This window comes from Seriola aureovittata, chromosome 3 (assembly GCF_021018895.1).
Source record: "Seriola aureovittata isolate HTS-2021-v1 ecotype China chromosome 3, ASM2101889v1, whole genome shotgun sequence".
Lineage (NCBI taxonomy): Eukaryota > Metazoa > Chordata > Actinopteri > Carangiformes > Carangidae > Seriola > Seriola aureovittata.
Window position 1 is genome coordinate 17,266,195 of NC_079366.1, and position 21,494 is coordinate 17,287,688.

The 21,494-nt window shown below is 39.0% G+C and overlaps 3 protein-coding genes across 7 annotated transcripts in view; 2 read left to right on the forward strand and 1 right to left on the reverse strand.

Moving 5' to 3' along the window:
• The first annotated feature begins 866 nt into the window (after window positions 1-866).
• On the forward strand, window positions 867-12,408 carry fam114a1 (family with sequence similarity 114 member A1). The gene is made up of 13 exons (XM_056371307.1): window positions 867-942; window positions 2,727-3,062; window positions 3,296-3,380; window positions 3,516-3,745; window positions 4,859-4,993; window positions 5,208-5,360; window positions 5,452-5,611; window positions 7,326-7,411; window positions 7,671-7,886; window positions 8,091-8,230; window positions 8,324-8,396; window positions 10,182-10,235; window positions 10,863-12,408. The coding sequence occupies exons 2-13, from the start codon at window positions 2,733-2,735 to the stop codon at window positions 10,986-10,988; spliced, it is 1,788 nt and encodes a 595-aa protein (XP_056227282.1). The 5' UTR covers window positions 867-942; window positions 2,727-2,732; the 3' UTR covers window positions 10,989-12,408.
• On the reverse strand, window positions 11,634-19,789 carry LOC130166034 (uncharacterized). The gene is made up of 10 exons (XM_056371308.1): window positions 19,491-19,789; window positions 18,607-18,903; window positions 16,372-16,677; window positions 15,302-15,412; window positions 15,167-15,217; window positions 14,649-14,684; window positions 14,527-14,565; window positions 14,404-14,436; window positions 14,263-14,310; window positions 11,634-12,565 (listed from the first exon to the last, which is right to left on the reverse strand). Exons 1-10 carry the CDS (start codon window positions 19,576-19,578, stop codon window positions 12,477-12,479), a joined length of 1,098 nt encoding a protein of 365 aa, XP_056227283.1. The 5' UTR covers window positions 19,579-19,789; the 3' UTR covers window positions 11,634-12,476.
• The window catches only part of klhl5 (kelch-like family member 5), a 56,790-nt gene continuing 48,465 nt past the window's right edge, over window positions 13,170-21,494 (forward strand). The window contains exons 1-3 of one of the 5 annotated variants that reach the window (XM_056371306.1): window positions 13,170-13,342; window positions 13,554-13,603; window positions 16,561-16,604. In XM_056371306.1, the coding sequence (XP_056227281.1) occupies window positions 13,562-13,603; window positions 16,561-16,604 (86 nt within the window). In that variant the 5' untranslated portion in view covers window positions 13,170-13,342; window positions 13,554-13,561. Of the gene's footprint in view, window positions 13,343-13,519; window positions 13,604-16,341; window positions 16,476-16,560; window positions 16,605-19,870; window positions 19,917-21,494 lie in introns of those variants that run through there. The other 4 variants (XM_056371305.1, XM_056371303.1, XM_056371302.1 and 1 more) reach the window with 4 other exon arrangements.

A 21,494-nucleotide genomic window follows, 5' to 3' on the forward strand; every position in this document is an offset into this window, starting at 1 on the left:
TACTGCACGTAAGTACAATTCTGAGGTACTTGTACTTTATTAGAGTATTTTGCATTTTATACTACTTTATATTTTTACTACATTTCAATTCAAAGGCAAATTTTGAACTTTTTCTACGACTTTAGTTACTTTGCAGATTCAGGTTATGAATGCAAAATATTAATCAATAAATCGATAAGGTACATACAAAATAATACAATATAGATATTTAATTTCCATATGTACATGACACAAAACAGACATACATAAAAATAAACTGCGTGTGTTTGTATACTTACCACATAATATTCCTAAATGATAGAACAGAATGGCAGATATCATATTTCAAGTAACATTTAGCGTGAGAATATGTTGATGTACTTTTCTTTTTTTCTTTTTCTTTTCTTTTCTTTTTCTTTTTTTAACAAAAAACTGTGTAAACTGCAAATCCCCAAGCTATTGAGATCCACAAATGCTTTTTTTGCCTCACAAATAGAAAATTGATTCACAAATGCCTTTCTGAAAGTTGTAAATGTTTGGAAGATATTCACAAATGTTTTTCATTTATTTGTAAATTAATTGAATGTATACACAGATACGTTTTATAGGTGGAATTCGTTTGTGTATTTGCAGATCCGTTTTATATTTTTGTGAGTTTACACATTTCCTTTTTTAGATCTGTGGAAGCTGTTTTATATTTACAGATTACACATTTACACACGGCTTGTCAATCTATTCACACAAATAACACTGAGACAAATCTACCTCCATAGGAATTGCACTTTCTATTTAAATTAGCTGCTGTATTAATTGGCTTGTTTAGCGGATTGAACTGTGTTGGTTTACTGTCCAGTAGACTTGTGGCAGGGATTCATTTTGACGGTTGTTACTCTTTGGTGCAGTCACCTACCGGCCTGCCGACGTGGCGGGGCGGAAGAGGAGCCGCTAGCTGGCACCAAACGGGTGAGTTGCACTGTCACTTTCATAAAAACAAAACTGTCTTTGAGCTTTGTAAGTTTTCTTTCACTGTAACAACAGAAAGACACAAATCTGCAACTAGCTGAAAATGAAGTTTTCACGAATACGCTGCAGTGCTGAGAATGTGTTTGTGAAACTCGTCAAAATGATAACAATCCTCTGAATAATAGCCTAATTGTCATATCGCTTTGAAATAGAACAGTGGTCTTTGTTGACTGTCCGTCGTATATTGTTCTGTATGTTGTCAGGCTGCAACTATTTCAAATCATGGTGTTAAAATAAGTACAGGAGGCTTTGTGGAAAAAGCTCGTAGTGATTGATTTAATGATGGATTTATTTTATTTGGTTACTATGCTACATACATATGTTTGTCACCACAGGCTGTCATCGCAGTTAATGCATCAAATGTAACATTTTAAGTATTTTTCTGCTCCAGAATAAAAGAAAATAGTTACGTTATAGGCTACTTATTCGACCTTGTATTTCCAGGCTGTTGCAATGTATCTTTTCTCTTTTTCTGGACAAATATTTATTTACCATCTTATACATACAGTGTGTCAGAGACAACAATTTGACAATTTGCTGCCAGGAAACCGCCATAAACAAACTCAACAGTGATAGAAAACAAGAGGATGGCAGTAATCATATGAAAACATGTACAGCAAACCACCAGTAGATGGTGACATTGAAGATGAAATGACAACAGGTGGTGTGGTTTAGTACAGTATCTTATGATTTCTCTGACTCAGTTCTCACAGCAGTTTCAAAGTGCAAAACTTAACACATTTTTTGTAAGTTTTTGTCTCATTAATCTCACTTACCATGCAACATTTAAAGTGTCTCAATAAAGTTTTAAATAATGACCTATTATGATTCATTGCATCAGTTTACAATTTCTCTCTATCTACCACAAAGTTTGTACTTTTAGTCACAAGACATTAAAACAGCTGTAACTGTAATCTTCTAATATTGCCTTGAGATAACCTCTGTTGTGATTTGGCGCTATATAAATAGAAATTGACTTCACTCGACTTCACTAAAGTAATATTGTAATGCCAGGAAGCATAAAACTGTAAACCTTATTTTACACTACACCAACGTAAACTAAATACATTACAACATTTAGACAACAAAGAAAATAAAACAAATATATAAACCAGCGGGGGTGAAGTAAGTGATGTTGCAATGGTGGTCACCTGAGTAATGCTGTGTGAATAATGAGAAATGTTTGCAAACATGCTGAATTGATTTAGTGATTTTATTTGAACTTTGTGCCAGTACGAGGTGGCTGCAGTCTAAAGTATGTGATCTAGCGTTTTGCTGTTTTTATGTTAAGAAGGGCAGTTGTGTGCTTTGCGTTAAGAGTTTTGCACATTGAAATTAGAGCTAATAGTCAGTTGATTAATTGAAAATTTGACTGACAAAAAATTTATCATGATTCAGAGGATCAAAATTTCAGTCAATTATCAAGAAAACAATATCAAAAATGCCCTACAGTGTGAGAATCTGATCATTTTAACATTATAAGCTGAAAATCTGGGGATTTTGTGGAGTGATATTTGGACAAAACAAGGCATTTGAAGAGACCACCTTAGGCGCAATAGAAATGTGATGGAGATTTTTTTCTACCAAATAATCATCAGCTGCAGTCCTAAAGGAAACTCAGTTATGAAAATGAAATTAAGCCAAAAGCAACTGAAAACTAATGTAAGGTGTTGGGTATTCATCATATACCAGAACACAACCAAAGATCTCCTCTTCTCTTACAGATCACCATGTCCCAGGCTGCCCCCTCTGATGCAGACCCCTCTGCAGACACCACCCACCCACCTGACCAACCCCCCCACACTGAACCCGGCTCCTGCGAGGATGTCCCAGCAGCCCCTGCACCGCCCTCAGCCACTCTGCAGCCTCCTTTGATCCCTGAGAGTTTCAGCCCCCCACAGTCCACCGAGGAGACGACCACAGAGGACCCCACCACCGCGACTGACATTTCACAGGGCCAGACTGACCAACTAGAGTGTGTCGCCGAGGATCAGGTGGTTGAATGTGACCAACCAGTGAGCCTGGAGCCAGACACAGAGGCTGCAGAGGAGGATGCAGAGGTTTGTAGCACTAGTTTCTCCCTACTTGTTGAGTTTTGATTATATTTTCTTGACATACAGTGCATACTATAATCTTCAATTTGGGATTTCTGAGGCCAATACTGATATTGATATTTGATATTATAATCTGGTAATTACATATAAATCTCCTTGTCTTTTTACAAATCATGCATACAAGAGTCATGTTTTCAAACGGATATAGTTAATGTATGTGTGTGTGTTTGTGTGGACAGAGGTCACTTGAGGAGAGAGACAAAGGCTGGGGAGGTTGGAGTTCATGGGGAAAATCTCTTCTGACTAGTGCCACCTCCACAGTGGGTACGTCTTCTGCTCTTATTTCTGTTCCTCTATGTCAACTTTCCTCATCAAGCCATTTTTTCCTTTTCTTTCTTGTAGATTCCACTGTCTCCCCATTCTCTGTGAGTTTTTAACTTTGTGTGTGTCCGTGTGCAGGTCATAGCCTGACCTCAGTAAAGGTGAAGGCAGGAGAGGCTCTGCGTCTCCACAGGACCTCAGTAGGAGAGGAGGTGCGAGAAGAGGAGGAGGGGGCAGAGGTGAAGAGAGATGAAGGAGGAGAGAGTGGAGAGGCTGACTTGTCCAGTTCAGGGGAGTCTTCTTCTGTGATTGCAACAGCTTCTAGCAGAGGTGTTTTCTCTACAATCACACATGCTGTGCAGAACACAGTGAGTGACTACACACACACACACACACACACACACACACACAAAACTTTGACTTTCTAATATATATGATGCCTCTTCTTCTGCCCTTACTATGCTTGTAGGTTCGTAGCTATGCAGTGAGCTAAACATGCTTCTAGTAAAAGTTTAAGATTTGTAGTTTTCACTGTAAAAATGAATTAATGTTGTAATAAGAAAAATGGATTCACAATTCAACTGACTAGCTGTAAAAGTAGCTGCATTGTTCCTCATGACAGAGTACAAACATGTAAAAGAGCATTAACAGTTAGCCCAATATTAAATTAACAGTTACCTTGAATGCTGTAATGTAGCAACACATTCGCTTCAGACAACTAGAGTTGTGGTTCACTACGAAAAAACCCACTAACTTAATAATGTCAAATTTACAGCAGAAATCACAGAAGTGTCTACAGAACATGTTCCAACTCGGCCATGTGGGGATAGATAAAAGGGAAAAATGCTGGATGTAAAAATGAACTGCGACTTCTGTGGAATGTTGCTAGCAGTGGTCGCTATAGCAACAGAATGTTCAAGTGAAACTAACTGCTGGTGGCAGAGTAATAAGTTACTATGGTGACTAAGAGCCAAAATTCTGAGATAGCAACTCAAAATTGAAAATTTGTATGTCAAAATGTTTACTAGCTTACTAAATTAGGCTGTGTTTGAAATCACTCTTTTTTTTTTAAATACAGCACACTATATTTACTGTGTGAAATTTACTCCCACAATGGAACAAAAAAATGTAGTGCCCATGACATATACTGTAGCTACACTACATTCTGCTTATTTCTGCTAATCACACAATGAAGTGCTTTATAATGAAAAGTACAGTCGGAGGGCATTGCTCCCATAATGACACAAAATGATGATGAAGTGTCAAAATCTCAATTTGCTGCTCACTACAGAACTATGAACTGAGTGTCTCTTATGTAGAGAGTAGTGAGGTTGTAAACAAGGGAGTGATTTTGGACACAGCAGTAGTCCCCAAGTCCACATGTTGATTCAGTATCTCATAATTTTGGATTCAGTGGTTTATGTAGTAATTCTAGTTATTAGTTTTATTCATGTATGTCCCATTATTTTTGTCTCTCGAAGGGTAAGTCAGTGATCAGTGGAGGTCTGGATGCCTTGGAGTTCATTGGAAAAAAGACCATGACTGTTCTTGCTGAGAGTGACCCGGGTTTCAAAAAGACCAAAACCCTGATGCAGAAGACTGCATCACTAAGTCAGGTATGTAGACTTTCACACACACAGCCCACTTACAGTCTCAGACAATAAAAACAATACATCTCCTCCTATCAGATAAATAATTTAAAACTTGTGTATTGTGTGTCTGTGTGGACAAAATAAGTTGGTGCTTTTCAGTGGAAATACACATTCTCTAATTTCTCTCAATGACAGCTGTGCTGCAGTGTTATATTACAGTTTTACTGTGATTTTTCAGATGTTGAAGGAAGCCAAGGAGAAGGAGCGCGCACGTCTGAGCAACCAGCCAATCAGTGCACCCACTGCTCACTATGGTATTCTGTTTGACGACTACCAGGGTTTGTCACACCTCGAGGCCCTGGAGATCTTGTCCAATGAGAGTGAGGCCAAGGTAAGGCACCAGTGTGAGGAATACAGAGAACTTTGCCCAAACACAGTCTGTTTAAAATAGTGTTCATTAAGCTGCATATATCTGCTCTTAGGTTCAAGCATTCCTGTCGTCCCTGGTGGAAGAGCAGCAGGAGGAGGTGAAGAAGGAGCTGATTTTAATCAAGGATATTTTCATCAAGCAAGAGGAAGAGGAAGAGGAGGAGGAGGAGGAAGGAGAGGGAGAAGGAGAAGGAGGACAGACGAAGGATAATGGTGATCTAAGTTCCCAATTACACTCTTCTACCCCCCTATGTGAGTGACCCAGACCAAATAACCAGACCTGCTGGAGGAACAGGTGGTCCCTGAACACTGACCCGGGATCAGTTGGCCTCATTATCATTTTCTGTTTAAACTCTTGCAGAGGGACACGTTCAAGTTCTGACACTGGATCAGAAGTTTGGGATCAAAACTGACATTTCACTTTGGTTGAATTTTCCTTTTAGTCTTATACTGTAGTTCAGTATCCATATCTGGGCTTTTAGCTGACTCTATTGTTTTTTGTCAACATTATGCTATAATCACATATTACATTAATTGTGAGTAGAGCAGAGCACTTGGCAGGTAGGTTGTTTCAACCATCTACCCCATTCTCTATCACTATCACAACCAGTGATACACATTTTACAGGAAGTAGATGATGATATGCAGCTTGACTTTTCTGACAGCTTATTAAGATGAACAGTACACACTTTTCTGAAGGCCAAAACAAATAGAAAACTACAAGCCAAAAAAATAGTTGACTGCGCTGCTAGCCATCTGTCTCAGACTGTCACGTACAGTCTAACTCCTGCTCATTTAACCAGCCGGAGAAACAAGACAATCCTGCCTGATGACAGGTACCTTAGGGGCTGAAAATTATTATCCAGGAGTGGTTGATTTATAAACTGCAATATCTTTCACAACCTTTCAAAATGATACATTTATAGCAAACATGACAAGAAGGTAAATATTCCAGCCACTAAATGAGTTAACCAGAATTGAAATAGAAATCTTAAATGATGACAACAATAAATCACATGTCAGTCTCTGCCTGTTTCACTATATAGTGATACAAAAATCAGAGTCAGGAGCAGAACAACAGCCTAACAGCCAGCAGGGATTCGGTTTGGACACTTAAGAGGAGAAGCCGAGTCTCAACACAGAATTTTAAACTGCCCAAAGACTCATCTAATTTTCCTTATGTTGGGACAAAACCCTAAGTCTCTGAGTATACAGAAATAATTTTTCCTGTTTGCAAAAGCGTAGAAAACCTTGGATGCCTATGGGAGGCAGTGTTGGAGGCGTTAGGTTCCAGATCTCTGGTGTCTGCTAAGGAAGTAGAAAATGTTCTACCAAAGTGAAATCCAGTGTTGAGGGGATGCTATGTCACTTAAAATTTTGGTTTCTATCATATCTCACCAGCCGCTTGTCACTTTACATTTTAAAAGCAACATGTAAACTTTTACTGCGTGGCAGGTGCTTCGGGCGATGTCACAGCCGTGCAGAGTTCAAAGCCAGCGGGTCTCTTTTTACCTGGAGGGTTTCACACGGTGCCTGATCCAGTGTTGGTGTTCAGGGGCCAACGACACCTTCACATCACATCACTAATTACAAAAATAAAACAACAACAGACACAATCTATCAGATGAAGACATTAAACCTGCATGATCATTCTCTAGTTGTAATCTGGATGCAGGAGTTTGCATTAATTTGCACAAGTTCATGTTTCACCAAATCTCTGTTGTGCTGTTAGCTGAAGGCACACAGAAGTATTAATATTATAAACTCAGCATGGGGTAAATCAAAGCATTAATGGCATGTGGTACAAATCTGTCATAATTTTACACTAAATGCATCTATGGCTATAACAAACGATGTGTGAGTAGAAGTATGCTAACATGACAAGCTTTTATCTTTGTATATGTGTGTGTTTGTGTGTTCCTGCCAGCTGCTGATGGAGAGGAGTTTGTGAGTGTTCTCACTGAGCTGCTGTTTGAGCTTCACGTTGCTGCCACACCAGACAAACTCAACAAGGTGATTCTCACACACACACACACACACACACACACACACACACACACACACACACACACCACTTCGACAGCTCCCCTCTCCTGCTGCGGTCTTGGAAGTCATATAAAAGTTATCACCTTTGAAGTCCTACTGCATAATCAAATTCACTTATATAGAACCTACATTAGCATATAATCGTGTAGACGCATATAATTAGCATACATCAGGATGATGATCTCTCACCATGAAGAGCTGATGGGTAGTAATTATGCATCTCCAGGCTCGGATGAGGGCCCATGATTGGGTGAACGAGGTGGAACAGCCTGTCACTACGGAGACAGTTGGCGGGGAAACGCAGGACCAGCCGGGAGGAGAGGCCTTGTCTGTAGAGAACGAAAAGGAGGAGAAGAAGAAAGATGGAGAGGAGCAGGTGGAGGAGATGAAGGGAGAAGAGGAGGAAAAGAAGGAGAAAGAGAACAACCCCAGATCTGTAGAGGTGAGGTCAACTCAACAGTGTGTTATGTGATTTTCTTTTTTTTAACTTAAACACCTTATTCCCTGCCCTGTCACAGCATTTGATTAGATATAGTGATTTTGTGTGTGTGTGTGTGTGTGTGTGTGTGTGTGTGTGTGTGTGTGTGTGTGTGTGTGTGTGTGTGTGTGTGTGTGTGTGTGTGTGGGTTCATCTCCCATTCTCCAGGTTGTCTACCTGTCATCAGTAGGCAGTCTGGCAGAAGTGACGGCTCGCAGTATCGAGCAGCTCCACAAGGTGGCAGAGCTCATCCTCCACGGCCAGGACTTAGAGAAACCAGCCAGAGACCAGGCACACATCCTCGCTAGGTGTGTGTGTTTGCATATATGTGTGGGCATGTATTAGGAGCACTACACTGGGAGAACCAAGTTTTGGTATAATCTCCATATTTTTTTTCCCAGGCTGACATGTGCCATGTGTAAGGAGGTGGAGTGTTTGGCCAGGAAGTTCTCGGACACTATGCTTCTGGTTGGGGTAGGTGAGAGGGACTGTGCTTGTGTTTGTTTGTGAATAGTAGTGTGTTTAAGTGTCCCAGGAAATCCAAACAATTTGTTGGTCTGTCTTTCATTACCCAGCCCTGTCTGAGGCTCCCAGTATTAAGCCCATTTGTTATACTGAAGACACAAATATTTAAAAACGTTATGCTATAGAGAAAAATCAAAAGTTTATATTGCTTGTAATCCCATGTCCCTGTCCCTGTGTTAATAGTTGTCATGTTATATGCCAAAATAAAAATATATTTTTAATGAGATGAGAGATTTCCCCTCTTTTCTCTTCCTGTGAAACATAAAAATATTTAATTATAAATAATGACTCACCTTGAACTCAGGGACGTTTTATTCATTCATTTATTCATGCATTTATTCAATCAAATCTGATTTATTTTTGACGACCACCACATAAAGCCACGTTTGTCCATTAGCTCATGGGTTGTAGCAGCTGGCAGATCAATATTTTAGTAGCAAGTGTGTATTTGGATCTCAGTCAGCAAAAACCTTGTTAACATTTCCAAAGAATGCGGCTGAGGTCTAATTTATGAATTTCTCCCTCGCCTCCCACCTCCTGATCTGTCAGTGCAGGTGAGGGAGGTTTGGGTGGGAGGCAGACACTCTATAGCTGTGTATTTCTCCAGGTTTGCTAAGCACTGTCAATTTTTAAGTGATCCAAACAAATCTCAAGGATTCTATTTGAAGATACAACTATTACCCACCCACATATTTAGTTGCACTGAGAAAAAAATATAAGATAACAGAAGCTGAGGATGTTCGAACTGTTGTTTCACTTTGACTGTGCAGAAAAAAAGTAATTTCCTAAAATAGCAGGACACCGTAGTTTTTAGCCATAGACTCTATAAAGATGGATGTAGCCTGAGTGACGTCACCCATGGGTTTCTGTAGAGCAGTTTTGAAGTTCAGAGTGGGCTACTCCACTGTTGTCATCTTGGCAGTGCCTGACTGCCTAACTCCCAGCTAATCGCAAAATGAATGCAGTGAATGCTGGTTTGTGGCAAGCATGTGTTCACCCATGTGTCACGTGTCACAATCATGCAGTCATATAAAAATTCACCCCCCGTACAGTTGTCATGGAGGAGGTAGAGGAATGGGACTGTTTTCACCTGCAGATTAATATACATTTGGTACAATCGTGATTGTTTACTCGGCAGAGTAGTATATGTGAGAGTGATTCAAAATAAACAATATACATACAAAAGGACGTTTCTATGTTAGAGTTGCAGCGTCTTTTAGAAGCTGGCCATCTATCTTCACCAACAAAGATCCAGCCATATTGTATATATAGGATGTGTTTTGCCCGCTCTGTAAAGAAAACTCTTAAATGCACTGGTTAAATAAAAAACTCTATTCCCATTAAGTCAGTTATTGTTGCCATTGTTTGTTTTTTTCACATTTCATCCATTGTTACTCAAGTAACTTGTTGGCTGGTGAAATAGCGACAGGGTACTCTTCTATGGCAATGAAGGAAAATATCCACCATCTTCCAGCAATATGCAACAAAAGAAAATGTCACGTAGTGAAAGTGTGGCTCATTTATGTGTTTTGGAATATAATGAGGGAATAAGCTACTTGCTACTTATGACAATTGTCAGTTCTTACCTGGAGTTTGTCAACTGTAAGGAAATGTAAAATATAGCCTGCTTTATCCTTTAATATTTGTAGTTTTTGGTGTGTTTTTCCCATTAAAGTATTTATGTTTATCTCACTGCTTTTTCCTGTCTCTCATCTCTCATTTTCTGTCTCTCAGGGCCAGAAGAAAGCAGAGGAGTTGAATCCACTGGTAGACAGTGTGCTGCTAGAGGTGAGATACGCAGATTTTTTGCCTGAAACAATCCTAATTATATATGTATCTCAATTTGTGATAAATGAAACTAATGACGCAGCAGTCTCAGTCTGATCACTGTTAGAAATGTGTTGATCATTGCAAGCGGTGTGATGATTGATCACATTTAACTTGTTAATGGGGAACAAACCTGCGTGAGATGTTTTAAGATATATTAGAATAAATGAAGAAAAAACAAAAGACATTCAAAATAGATTTTAAACACCAGGAAGTTAAATTACACTAAGCATGCAATCAGCATTTTACATTTCAAAAACGGAGCCACAAATAGTGCTCCACAGAATCTTATTTCATGTTTAAATGTTTTATGCTTTAATTCAAAAAGCATTATTCTTTACTAGTGTACTGTATGTTATCTTTTGATACAATTTTCTGCTGTCGTGGAGAATACTATTCTGTTCTATTCTTTATACTCCTCCTGTTTGGTTGATAATGTCCAATATATTTAGGCTCCACATAGTGTTTTTTTTTTTTTTTTAAATACCCACCAATCCCTAAATATGTTAAATTATGCTTTTCCATGTGGGAAATGATGATGATGATTATGATGATGATGATAATGATGATGGGTTTTCCTGTCTACAGGGCTCCAACAGTACCAACTACATCCAGAATGCATTTCAGCTGCTGCTTCCCGTCCTGCAGATCTCCCACATCCAGAGCCAACACTGCCGACCCACCACAGACCCAGCTGCACAGACACAGCACTAACACGCACACACACACACACACACACACACACACACACACACACACACACACACACACACACACACACACACTTACATATGTGCCACCTGCTCACCCGCTTGTCTTAATATATCTATTGTTGTACAGTGACTTATAGAGATTAGTTTATTCCAGATTACACGCTTATCAACATTAAGTGCCGCAGCAACAGGCAGAAGATGTTTAGATATGCAGAATATAATCTTGAAGATAACAATTTAATGAACAGGTACATGTGGTAATGAGCCACATGCAGGTTGTATGTGTGTTTCTTCCACCTTGTATCTCTGAATGTTATTCTGTCTCTGTTTTCCAGTTGATATTTTTGCTTTGAGGAACCAAACGTTGTCGCTGAATCAGTTTCAGCTGTGACTCATTCTGTCTGACAAACAAAGATGTTTCTCTAACATTTCCAAAATACTGAACCAAAAACAAAACATGATAACTGATTGTGTTGAAGGGATTCTACATTAATGTATATTAAGCTTTCTTTGCACTCCTTGTAATTTTAACAGAAAGAACTTTGAATAACACTAATGAAATGTATGTTTTGCTGAATTGTTCTGAAATCTCGACTGAGACAAAACGCCAGTATTAATGATGATACACCACAATCTTTGTTGTTTCTTTTTCTTCTTTTTTTTTACGTTAAATTATATGAAGCGACACTACCTTATATTTCACTCTTATCTAGTTTGATTTGAACAGAAAATACTTTGAATTAGGAAACATTTTGTTCTCCTTCTCCCCTCTTGTGTACACTGATAAAAAGTAGTTTGAAATTTCTTTGGGAAAAAGCAAATAAGTACATTTCCCACCTTGAAGAAGGCAGTAGCCAAAACATGTAGTGTGTTTTAACTTTTTCTTGCCCTCTGGAATAAAGGCTTTTAATATTGTTTTACCAGGATCACTAGATTTACATACGCTTTGATCCTCAGAGGTAAATATATCAACCATTTTCCACTTGACAACTGGTGGATTTTCAGCAGCAAACCTGAGGTGCTCGCAGTGCATCTGTTGTTTGAATATCCAGTGTTAAATTGACTCTTACCTTCCAGCCAGCAGTTATTTAGACCTCTCTCTTCCCCTTCTTTACTCCCCCCCCCCTTTAGAAATACACTGATACAGGCAAGAAAGTTATCAGGCAAAGAACATATTAGTCAGTCCTGTCATAATGTTTTGGCTCCTCACAGCTACTGCAAGATGGGGTAAGATTTTTTATCAGCCGCGCTTCTGCCTTAGAATATGAAATGATTTGTAATGTAATCTGGAAAATATTTTGGGAGCAAAAGTCATTTATTTAACTTTGGACAGTTTACTAATGTGTTTAGACTGCCCTCTAATAAAATGCCCTAAGACTGTTTGAGGATGACATGTTGAAAATAAATACAGTTTAACCATCTTTCATGTGTCTCAGATGTTTTTATTTTCAACATAAAGGTAGGTAGGTGATGCAGTCATTTTTATTTTTCACTTTAGGTCCATTTCTGTGCTCCGCTCCGCTGGCTGCTCCTCTGTGAGGGACGAGGTGGATGGATGGCCACGATGATGCAGATTTGCTAAAGATAGACGAGATAGAAAATGTAATAAACAGACTGGAGTTAGATGATGTTGAAAAAGGCCAGGAGGCAGCGCATCTTAACTCTCAGCTTGAGGTACATTAGATTGCCTGCTACAGTAAATTAATTCAGACTTTACCCATGATGATTATCTTCTAAACTCTGAATATTAAGTATCATCTGCACTAAAACAGGGACCAGATATAGTATCCTCAAAAAGTGAGGATGGAAGCACTAATTCATTTTACACCTCTGCTTCACAATATGTCACAGGGAATATTGTACTTTTTACTCCAGTGCATTTATTTAGCCTTAGTTACGAGTAACTTTGCAGATTTTGAATATTAATACAAAATATAATAATCTCTAATAAAATGCATTTTTATGGACTCAGCAGCAGTACATGAAGTAGTTAAAATTAGCCCCACCTTTGCCTGCTGCAACATTAAAGTCATCCCCACACACTAATGAATCAATAATCAAAACATAATATTGTAATATAGTTTATTATTTTTATTATGATTATTATTATTATTATTAGTAGTAGTAGTAGTAGTAGTAGTAGTAGTAGTAGTAGTGATAGTAGTAGCCTAATAGTAGTAATATTTCGATGCTCATACTTTAGAATTTTTACTAGGGGAAGGTAACAGGGTCTAGCACTAGGACCCAGGCAAAGGGCAGCGTCTATCCAAAGGGGCGGGATCTCACCTAGGTTATACTTCCTGCTTTGAGACACACCTGAGAAGCTACACACCCCTTTGTTTGGTGTTTGATCTGGTAGGGACCTTTTTAAGAGTTTGTGTTTAAGACCATTAAGCTGTAGCCCAAAGAAATGTTACACTTGGTTCATAATATTAACTGAAACTGAAATATTTGTATTTTTAGATTCTTCATGTTGGGCGAGGGACTAACACTTGTGGTTGCTTATCCATATCAGCCACAACACATTGCCCTTGGTATCATTAATCTATGGTCCTTTATCTTCCAGTCACCTGCATGTCTCTGACTCGGAGGGAATCTGTGTTCCAGTCCAGCAAGGTACATATTGCTTTATTTTTGACGTTGCATGCAATGTTTCTTTTGGCATTTCAATGTGCTTCTGTTTAGTGTTCAAATAACAAACTGTGGAAAAACCAACAGTTTTTCACAGTTTCATCATGAGATTGTAGTGTACTTTTTACTGAGTCAGTTGTATGAGCCTTTTTTGTGTTTTTATTCAACTTTTGTTTTTTCTTGTGGGTTTTTTTAGTAGCCCTATCAAATGCAAGCTTTATTGTGTGATTTGGCTCACCCTCTTGCTACATGCGGGTAATTTTGGAGTGGTGTTTTAGATTCAAATTGAACGGCATTAATGTGTCGGCAGACTTTGTGACAAATGCACTAACTTCCTTAAGGGTACAGTCTCGTGCCACATCATTATTTCAATCATGTATGTATTGCTGTCTATCACTCTCTATCACTATCACTGTCTCTATAGGTTCCATTTTACTCTGAATCTAGTGTATCTGATTATTGCCTGATCGCAGATGAATGCAGGACTTTCACTTGTGCCAGAGTTTTTCTGCTCTGTAGTACAGTAAAACAGTCTGAGTACTTCCTCCAACACTGGAGAGTTCTCAATGTGGTCCTCAATGGAAACAAAAATACACACTCCAAGTAGCCTCAGTCAGCTCATATGATTGTTGTAGTGCATTTACCAGTGTAGCAGTGGTCGACATTTCCATCCAGCAGGGTTTCTAAGTCCTCTGAAAAATGCACATGAAGACTATTAACACAGAAACTCACAGATTTCATCTGCATCTGGTCTGATGGATACGTGTGTATGTATGATTCCCTACCCTGAGAGTCTGCTTCTTCAATGGGTGACAGTTCTGTCCATTGGAGAAAAAAAGAAGCAAAGGACTGAAACAACAGATCAAATAATTTTCTTCCAAACTATATGTATACATTTAAGAACTGACCTGACCAAAGCCGGGACCGATAGAAGTGAAGGTCTTCCCCTATTGGACAATAACAGGCCATTAGAATGTCTTCCACTATATAATTATGGAGAATTATTGTGCAATTTACCACAGTTATTTACCCTTGAGAGTGATGACTTCTGTGTGCTTCTTTCCATCTAGTTGAAACATCATCAGAAACATACAGTACATTGGACATCTTCATTATTACACATAATTCTGTTCTGAGAAACAGACTCAGACTGTAAAATCCAGTTTATCTTCATAATTGTCTTTGAGGTCTTGCCTGCTCTGTGCTGAAAAGTGAGCTGATTTTCAGATGAACACAATATGGTCTGATACAGTGACATGTGATTAATATGACTATCAGGAATGTGTTTTAGATTGCATGTACATCAAAATAAATAGAAGGACGTTTGATAATTGACTCATAAACCACTGCAGTAGAAGATTGTCAATTCACCTTGTGTGTAAATTCAAATGCATTTTCACTGACATAATTTGCTGTTGGATAACAGGGTGTAAGAATAACTTAGAGAGAAGTGAGAACATGTGACTCTGGGTTTATAATGCGTGTACACATACTGTTAAAAAGGGAGTAGAGAAGTGTGTTTAAGAAATTAAAACTCAGGAAATTTACCCTTGAACTGCTGACCAGTAAGGTTGTAAACAGGGCTCTTAGTGGGCTTTTCTGACAAAGAACAAAAACAAATTTCAGGTCAACTTCCAAAGATCAAGTATCAACACAAATATCATGTGTTTCTCTGTATCTTACTGCATGAACGTTTGTCCAAGTAGATCTGCCCAAGCACAGTTGTAACTATAGTCAGGAGCACCACACACAGCAGAACCAACCAGAGCACCCTGAATATGCACCACCACTCATCTGGAGGATAGAAAGGGATTCATTAATGATTTTTATGTAAACGATTTATCATTTATTCTATACAATGTGAGAAAACTATAGAAAAGTCTCGCAATTATCCAGAGCTGAAAAAGCACCCTTCGAATTATTAGTTTTGTCTGGTCTCAAACCCAAAGATATTAACTTAAAATTATATAAATGCAAATGTTTGGTAGTTTTGCTTGAAGAGTGACTTTAGCAATCTATTCATTATGAAAATTAATCAAGTAATCAAGTAATTGTCTCAGCACTGACCTGTTCTCCTCATGAGATTTGAAAATTATTTGAAATTCTTATCCAAACACAACAGATACATAGAAAGGGATATAACTGGTGAGCAAGCGATGGGAGAAAAATAAGTACAGGATACTGTGCATAAGGAGATAGACAGAAGACAGAAATAAGAGAAAAGAGAAATAATACTACGAGGTGAAGAATAAGTGCTGTCAAATAAGAGCAGAAAAGGAAAAAGAGTAAATGGAAAAGTGTGGTGGAGATGAGGCAAAAAAATAAAGTGAAATGGATTTCCAGCTTTCGTTGTGTACACTGGAAAATATGACTTAGTCATAGCTTTAAGCATGGAGGAGTGTTGGAGAGCCGACTAGAAAGAGAAAAAAGCCAAAATCAATACAGCCTTGGAGATGCAGTAGATTAAGATGAACTGTAACTCTCGGAAAGTGTGACCGATCATACAGTACACAGACAGGAAGAGAAACAAAGCTGAAATTGGAGAACAGAAGAAGAATTGAGAGAAATTCTTTCTATTGAAAAAAATGATTCCATTGTGGGTTTGAATGAGACTGAATCACTTTCACTTAAATGAAAACTGAGTGGCCTATTTCCTTGTCTCTTCTTGTCTCCTCTCCTCTCTAATCTTAAAATGAAGCCACACTGACCACATGGGGAACAAAGAGGCTCTGCTCTCTCATCCTGACACCAACCTCTCTGTGTCCGTTTCCATGGCAGCTTTTCCTTTGCTGTTGCAGTCGAAACTGTTTGATTGGCGAGCCAAAGGAGACAGCGGCTTTGATTGGCTGCCTCTGAGGTGGGCAGGACAGGGAGACAGCAGTAAAATGCCTTCTGTCCTTCATCACCCTTCCTCTTATCCTCTTCTTCCTCTTGCTCCTCAGGTGTGTGGAGGTCTAAGGAGCTGTCATTACTGTGGCCATACAAGGTGAGATTCAGGGTCGCTGCATCACTGAGTTGAAGCTCTACTGTCACTTCCAGATGTACCTTTTCAGGTGTGGCTAGATAGATAGAAAATTGATTATTATTTATTATCATTATATTTTGAAAAATAGTTATTTACAAAAATGGCTTTAGTTATGTATATCTTTTTAGACAGTGGGCTGTGAAATAATGGGCTATTGTTCTCTTACTTTTTACAGTCATTTCAGTGTCGTCACAGGTTATATTTTGTTTGTCTTTTGATTAAGTGTGCCACATGAAGTTTGACTTATTTTATAGCTGTTGTGAAAAAAAACATAGGCTATGTCTGCTACTATGCTCCCCTGTTTGTACCTTCATAATGATTTAGTGATGTAGGTGTACTGGATCTTTAAAGAGTTCAAATAGATGGGTGCAGACCCAGTAGTTACTCTGAAGGCAAGCTTTAGTCACTTGAATTTGATTCGGGCAGCCATGGGTAGCCAGTGCAGGTTGATGAGTAGCAGAGTGGGATGATCAGCCCAGATGCACTGCCACTTTCTGGACCATTTGCAAGTGTTTCACTGTGCACAAATCGGAGGACTGACAGAAGGGCATTGCAGTAGTTGAGGCAAGAGATAAGCATGGCCTGGACCAAGAGCTGGGTGGCGTACTGAGTCAAGTAAGGTCTGACTTTTCTGATGGTTTATAGTAAAAAACCACCCTCTCCATACACTTAGATAAGATCTAAGTAGAAGTAGTTAAGTTACCTTACCTGTTTGAATGCACCATAACAGATAACAGCATGGTACTTGAAGGAAGAGTATTTGTTTGGAGGCAACGTTGAGTGAATGTGCATTTGTTGGAAATTAGGAGGCCGGTCCCATTTCCTCAGCCGGACATAGGGAGGTATGGGAGAATGTGTAGTTAGTGGAAACCGCAGCTGGGGTAGCAATGTTTTCAGGTTTGATCCTGAAGTCTTTGTGAGCGCCAGAAGCTCAAGGGATAGCCGGATAGCATAGCCATAAATGAAATCAGTTTTATTAACTCCAGACAGTTCATTGGTCCAACAGAGAAGGAGACATGTGAGTGACGTCTGTTGCAGTGAACGGAGATTAGCCAGTTTTCTTAGACCTTTAGCATAATGATACTTTTTACGTATGCCAGATACCACTGGAACGGGGTTGAGGCACATAGCTACAGTGCTAAGTAAGCTCGGTGTTTCAGTGCTCAGAGAAGGTAAGACAGGTTACCTTGTCGGTGGCACTTGCCCAGGTAGACTCGCTGGTCTTTACCTGAGTAGGTCTTCACATGAGGAAGGCTGCACACGAGGGCTCAAGCTTCTACTGACGCTTCAGCGACAGTCTGCTATTGGAATAGCATGAACTGAATTGAACACAGCTTTTCATGCATCAGGATTGATTGCATGCACCTGGGTATGCCTTTCCAGAAATAATGCACAGTTAATGTGCCAAAAATTGATGTGAGGTGAACAGCATTATTTCTCTGCAAAGGTGTCACCACTCAAAATACACTACAAAAACATACAGTTCTCTCGTGGTTGTACCGTGGTGTTCACTTACAAACTATCTTTGGCTTAATACAGACACCAGCTGCAGAGAGCACCGCAACCACAGAAGACAAACTTGTTATTTTTCTTGTTACATTAGTTTCAGCTGATCTAATCTGCTGATGATGATTATCAGGCGAATGTGAGTGTGAGTATTTTGCAGACCAGGAGCTGTAACCAAAATGGAACTAGCTATTGGTTGATTGTTGGGAAATGTCATTGGTTTTGCAAGTATTTAGTAATAAGTAACAGACAAATTTAAACTGACCTGATGATGTTGCTAGATGAAAAGTCAGGGGATCACAAAAGTCATCACAATTTACCCAGAAATGTCTTTAGGATTCATGAATGTCCGGACAAAGTAGTGAGCTGGACAAGCGACCGAGATTGTCGTCCATAGAACCATGCCACTAGTATCACTAAAAACAACGACTTATCTTTAACGTTAGTTGTGCAATACCTGACGATGAGTTGATGTTGTGCAATTCTGCCATGTCCATATCTGTTTGACACATGAACCAGCTCTTTTCTGAATCTTCATGCCCACTTTCGGAGTCCGATACAGGATCTGTCATGTTGCTTTGATTCCCTTGTGTGCAGGCCTGCTCCCACTTTTCTCGCTCCTCAGCCTGAGAAGGGTCACACATATCCGTTCTCTTAATTTCAGCATCCCCGATCTTGCCATTCGCCCCCTTCCTCACCTGATTGCCTCGCTCACAGGGTCGGTAGGGCAGACAGAAGAAGTTAACTTTTGATACTAAAAAGGATAAAGAGAATGAACAAGAGAAAAGTCAGATTTCTCAGTATGAGCGGACTTTAAGTGGAGAGACATCAAAAGGCTCAAAAATCAGAGGAAAGTCTCAAAATGGAAGTTGTTGCCCCCAGTTTATATCTGAAGGCGAGAGGCAGAAAGGGGAAAGCAGAGAGGGAGAGACAAAAAGCAAAACCATTGAAGGCAAACACGTGCACAAGTACAAAGGCTAAAGCATGTTGTTCTCAAAAAGAGAACAAGCTTTTCAAGGCAACACAATACGGAAACATTTTCAAAGCTGCTGTCATTCAGTGTTGTACAGAACTATATTTGAGTCTGATTTTTATCTCAGAAACAAGAAAAATAAAAGGTCGAATCAGAGTGAGAGGAAGAAACAAGACAAAGACTCAACAGAATAAAGTTTAGTTCTTTTTAAAGGTTGGCTTTTGCAAGAACTTGAACAAAGTTTGAACAAAACATAAAGCAAACAGCTCCTCATTTTCAATGCCTCAAAAGGTTGTGAACTGATAGTAAGGACATAGTCCACACGTGGACATAAACAAATAAACACAGACTGACATTGGATGACCCACCTCTGTATAATGTGAAGAATTCTGGGAGGCAGATGATGAAGGTGAGGATCACGAGGATGAACAGTTTAGTCAGTGCTGCTCTTGACATGGTTGCAACATAAGATCACACACACACACGTACACACACACATCTTCATAAGATCACAGGCATGACTTGTGGCTTGTGGAGTCTCCGTCCTCCTCTTAAATAAACACGCTCATTCATACTCCATCACTGCCCATCAGAGTAGCCTTTTGTAGAGTTTAAGAAGCCCTGAGAATATTGTTCATAATTCATGTAGAGGCAGGCGCCCGACGCAACGAGGCACATTCACACAATACGAGGCAAGTCAACACTGCACTTCCTATTACACTTCCTGTCATTTTCTCAGAAAGAGTGAGAAATGGAGAGCTGCACCAAGAGCAAAGAGTTTCTATCAGCAGAATGTAAGTAGAGATGTTGTCGTGTCCCTTCGGGGTCTTGTGTAAGGGACGGTGTGTGAATGCTGATCCTCTCTTCAGAAGAGAGGGAGAGACTATATTAGACGCAAACAAAGATGATCATGTGTTGTTTATGAGTGGACTCTTTGTGTAAAGAGAAATACGATTATGTCTTTCTCTGTCCGTGTAAAACATAGAAAGGGGTTTTTAAAAGAGGAAAATTCGGAACATGTATGGTAGACTGTTGGTGAATCACTGTATCAGTTGCCTGTGTTAAAATGAGGAGAGAAACAAACACCACAATCTTTTTTTTTTTTTCCATGTTTTTCTCTTCATTGTAAGGAACTTTTTTCATGATTATGACTCAGGCTCTCTTACTCAAGTTTTGTCATAATCATGAGATAACGTGACATACTAAGTTATAATTATCAGGGTTTTAATATTGAGATACTAAGTCATAATTCCAAGAACCTTTTCATAATTATGGAATTATATGTCAATTTTCCATTAGTCTTAATTATGAGACCCAAAACGATAATAATGAAAAGGTTTGATACTAAATGATAACTATCAGAAACTTAATGATGGATAACAAAAGATCAAATACAAAGTCATAAATATGAGAAAGTTTATCATAATTATGACTTTGTATCTTATTATTGCAAGATATTATCTCATACTATCTCATCTCAATTTTACGACAGTTTCTCATGGTTATGAAGTAAGAAGTCATAATTATCAGATACTGCAGTAATTCATATCAAATAATTTAATAAGTTAATATATATAATAATATATGTACATCTATTATATTTAGTATATCATTTTGACATATTATGAGAAGGTTTCCGCACAATTATGAGATACCAAATCATAGATATCAGATTAATATGTTAAAGGTCAATGTCAGTTTCTCATGATTCAGATGATTATCAGCTACAATTTTTTTCTTTCTCATGATTATGATTCTCAAAGTTATAATGATTATCAGATATGTCAATAATGAAAATTTGGGTGTGGTTTTAATTTTTCCACGTGGCCTTCCACTGACCTCAGTCGCACTCCTTTAATTAACGGCAGCACTCAGTAGAGAGCTGCCGGGTAATTCTGTTGCTGCTGGGGAGGAATGACCTTTCTGTTCATCTTTTCTTGCTCTACTCTCTTCTGAAAATAATATGTATTTTTTCCTTTGTACCGTCTGACTTGATCTCTGTTGGGTGTTTAGTGTAGCTCAGATTTTATGGTTGGGTTCCTGAGAGCCACTTATCTTGGCGGGACTGGGACCGGCACACACATGCAAACACACTCAGAAGCTCAGACAAACACATACTCAAACACACAAACACGGTGATAGGCATGGCTGGCAGGTGGAGCCTTATCTCCACTCCACAGCAGCTTGCCACTCTCAGGGCTCAGTCGGCAGCTTATAGAAGTGATGGAAGCAGCCAAAACTAAAAAAATACAAAAATCACTTTCTTTGCTTTTAGGTCAAATCAAAGCTGCTCAACACCTCAGGCTTTTCCAAATGTTTGAGTGTATGGCTAAAATCTGTTTATCACTACAGTGTGTGTGTGTGTGTGTGTG

Bases quoted from the DNA above. Each gene is read 5' to 3' on its own strand.
- fam114a1 (XM_056371307.1), top strand. From the start codon at position 2,733: ATGTCCCAGGCTGCCCCCTCTGATGCAGACCCCTCTGCAGACACCACC. The intron at 7,887-8,090 runs GTGAGGTCAACT...CCCATTCTCCAG, and splicing joins ACAACCCCAGATCTGTAGAG to GTTGTCTACCTGTCATCAGT. The intron at 10,236-10,862 runs GTGAGATACGCA...TCCTGTCTACAG, and splicing joins TAGACAGTGTGCTGCTAGAG to GGCTCCAACAGTACCAACTA.
- LOC130166034 (XM_056371308.1), bottom strand. From the start codon at position 19,578: ATGTCAAGAGCAGCACTGACTAAACTGTTCATCCTCGTGATCCTCACC. The intron at 18,904-19,490 runs GTGGGTCATCCA...TATCCTTTTTAG, and splicing joins ATTCTTCACATTATACAGAG to TATCAAAAGTTAACTTCTTC. The intron at 14,685-15,166 runs GTAAATTTCCTG...TGTTTCAACTAG, and splicing joins TACTGGTCAGCAGTTCAAGG to ATGGAAAGAAGCACACAGAA.